This window comes from Penaeus monodon, chromosome 21, assembly GCF_015228065.2.
Source record: "Penaeus monodon isolate SGIC_2016 chromosome 21, NSTDA_Pmon_1, whole genome shotgun sequence".
Taxonomy (NCBI): domain Eukaryota; kingdom Metazoa; phylum Arthropoda; class Malacostraca; order Decapoda; family Penaeidae; genus Penaeus; species Penaeus monodon.
In genome coordinates, this window is record NC_051406.1 from 21602417 (window position 1) to 21603193 (window position 777).

Here is a 777-nt window from a genome sequence, read left to right on the forward strand (position 1 = left end):
GCATGAAGGTTTTCAGAGGCTAGCATATAGATATGGAATACATTGGTATTTACAATGAACATATACGTATATACATAATAATTGTGCGCTATCGAAATGCATATACAGAGCATGGTATTAGATATATTACAAATCAATCAAATGATCAATAAGATGATCAAGTATTCATCGTAGCTGCACTATAATGGGTATTAGCGAAATCTTGTTTTCGTTCATTTTTTGTAGTAGTTGGCTGTGGCAATTTCGCTGGCACGAAAGACTTGATTCGTACCCAAAAGACATCGCCGTTAGTAATTGTGCGTTTGGAAAATTGTCTTCGTAACTTACGTTCCTCTCTGATTAGATTTTAAAAAAATATCAGTTTCGTAATTATACATTTTTAGATATAGGATTTCGCAAAGGCTTTGGTCTAATCCAATTTCGACTTGAACCGGAAGAACGTGGTAGATAAAGTGTAGAAGAATGAACAAAACTTCTCATAGATGATGTTAGAGACTTCTGGGAGGTAAACGAGATCCCAAGATACACTATATGAAATGCTGTTGAAATGAAACTGGATTCGGAGTAAACCATGCAGCCAAAAGGAACTCGAAAATCCGTCATGCGAAGTGATTTAGCTGGTTAGCTGTAAGGCTCGAAAAGACAGGGAAGTGGTCTAATATCTTTGAATATGTAATGCATATTCCTAAATGGTTTGAGAAATAATTGGTCTGCATAAAAAATCGTTACTGTTGTTGTTGTTTGTGCTATTCGTGAAATAAACTAAAATTATCCTCT

At 35.0% G+C, this 777-nt stretch overlaps 1 protein-coding gene across 1 annotated transcript in view; it reads right to left on the bottom strand.

The window, feature by feature from the left end:
- Nucleotides 1-409: 409 nt before the first annotated feature.
- LOC119586607 overlaps nucleotides 410-777 on the bottom strand; it is a 29182-nt gene continuing 28814 nt past the window's right edge. Inside the window, exon 3 of the mRNA XM_037935357.1 lies at nucleotides 410-553. Coding sequence (XP_037791285.1) covers nucleotides 410-553 — 144 coding nt within the window. The remainder of the gene's footprint in view (nucleotides 554-777) is intronic.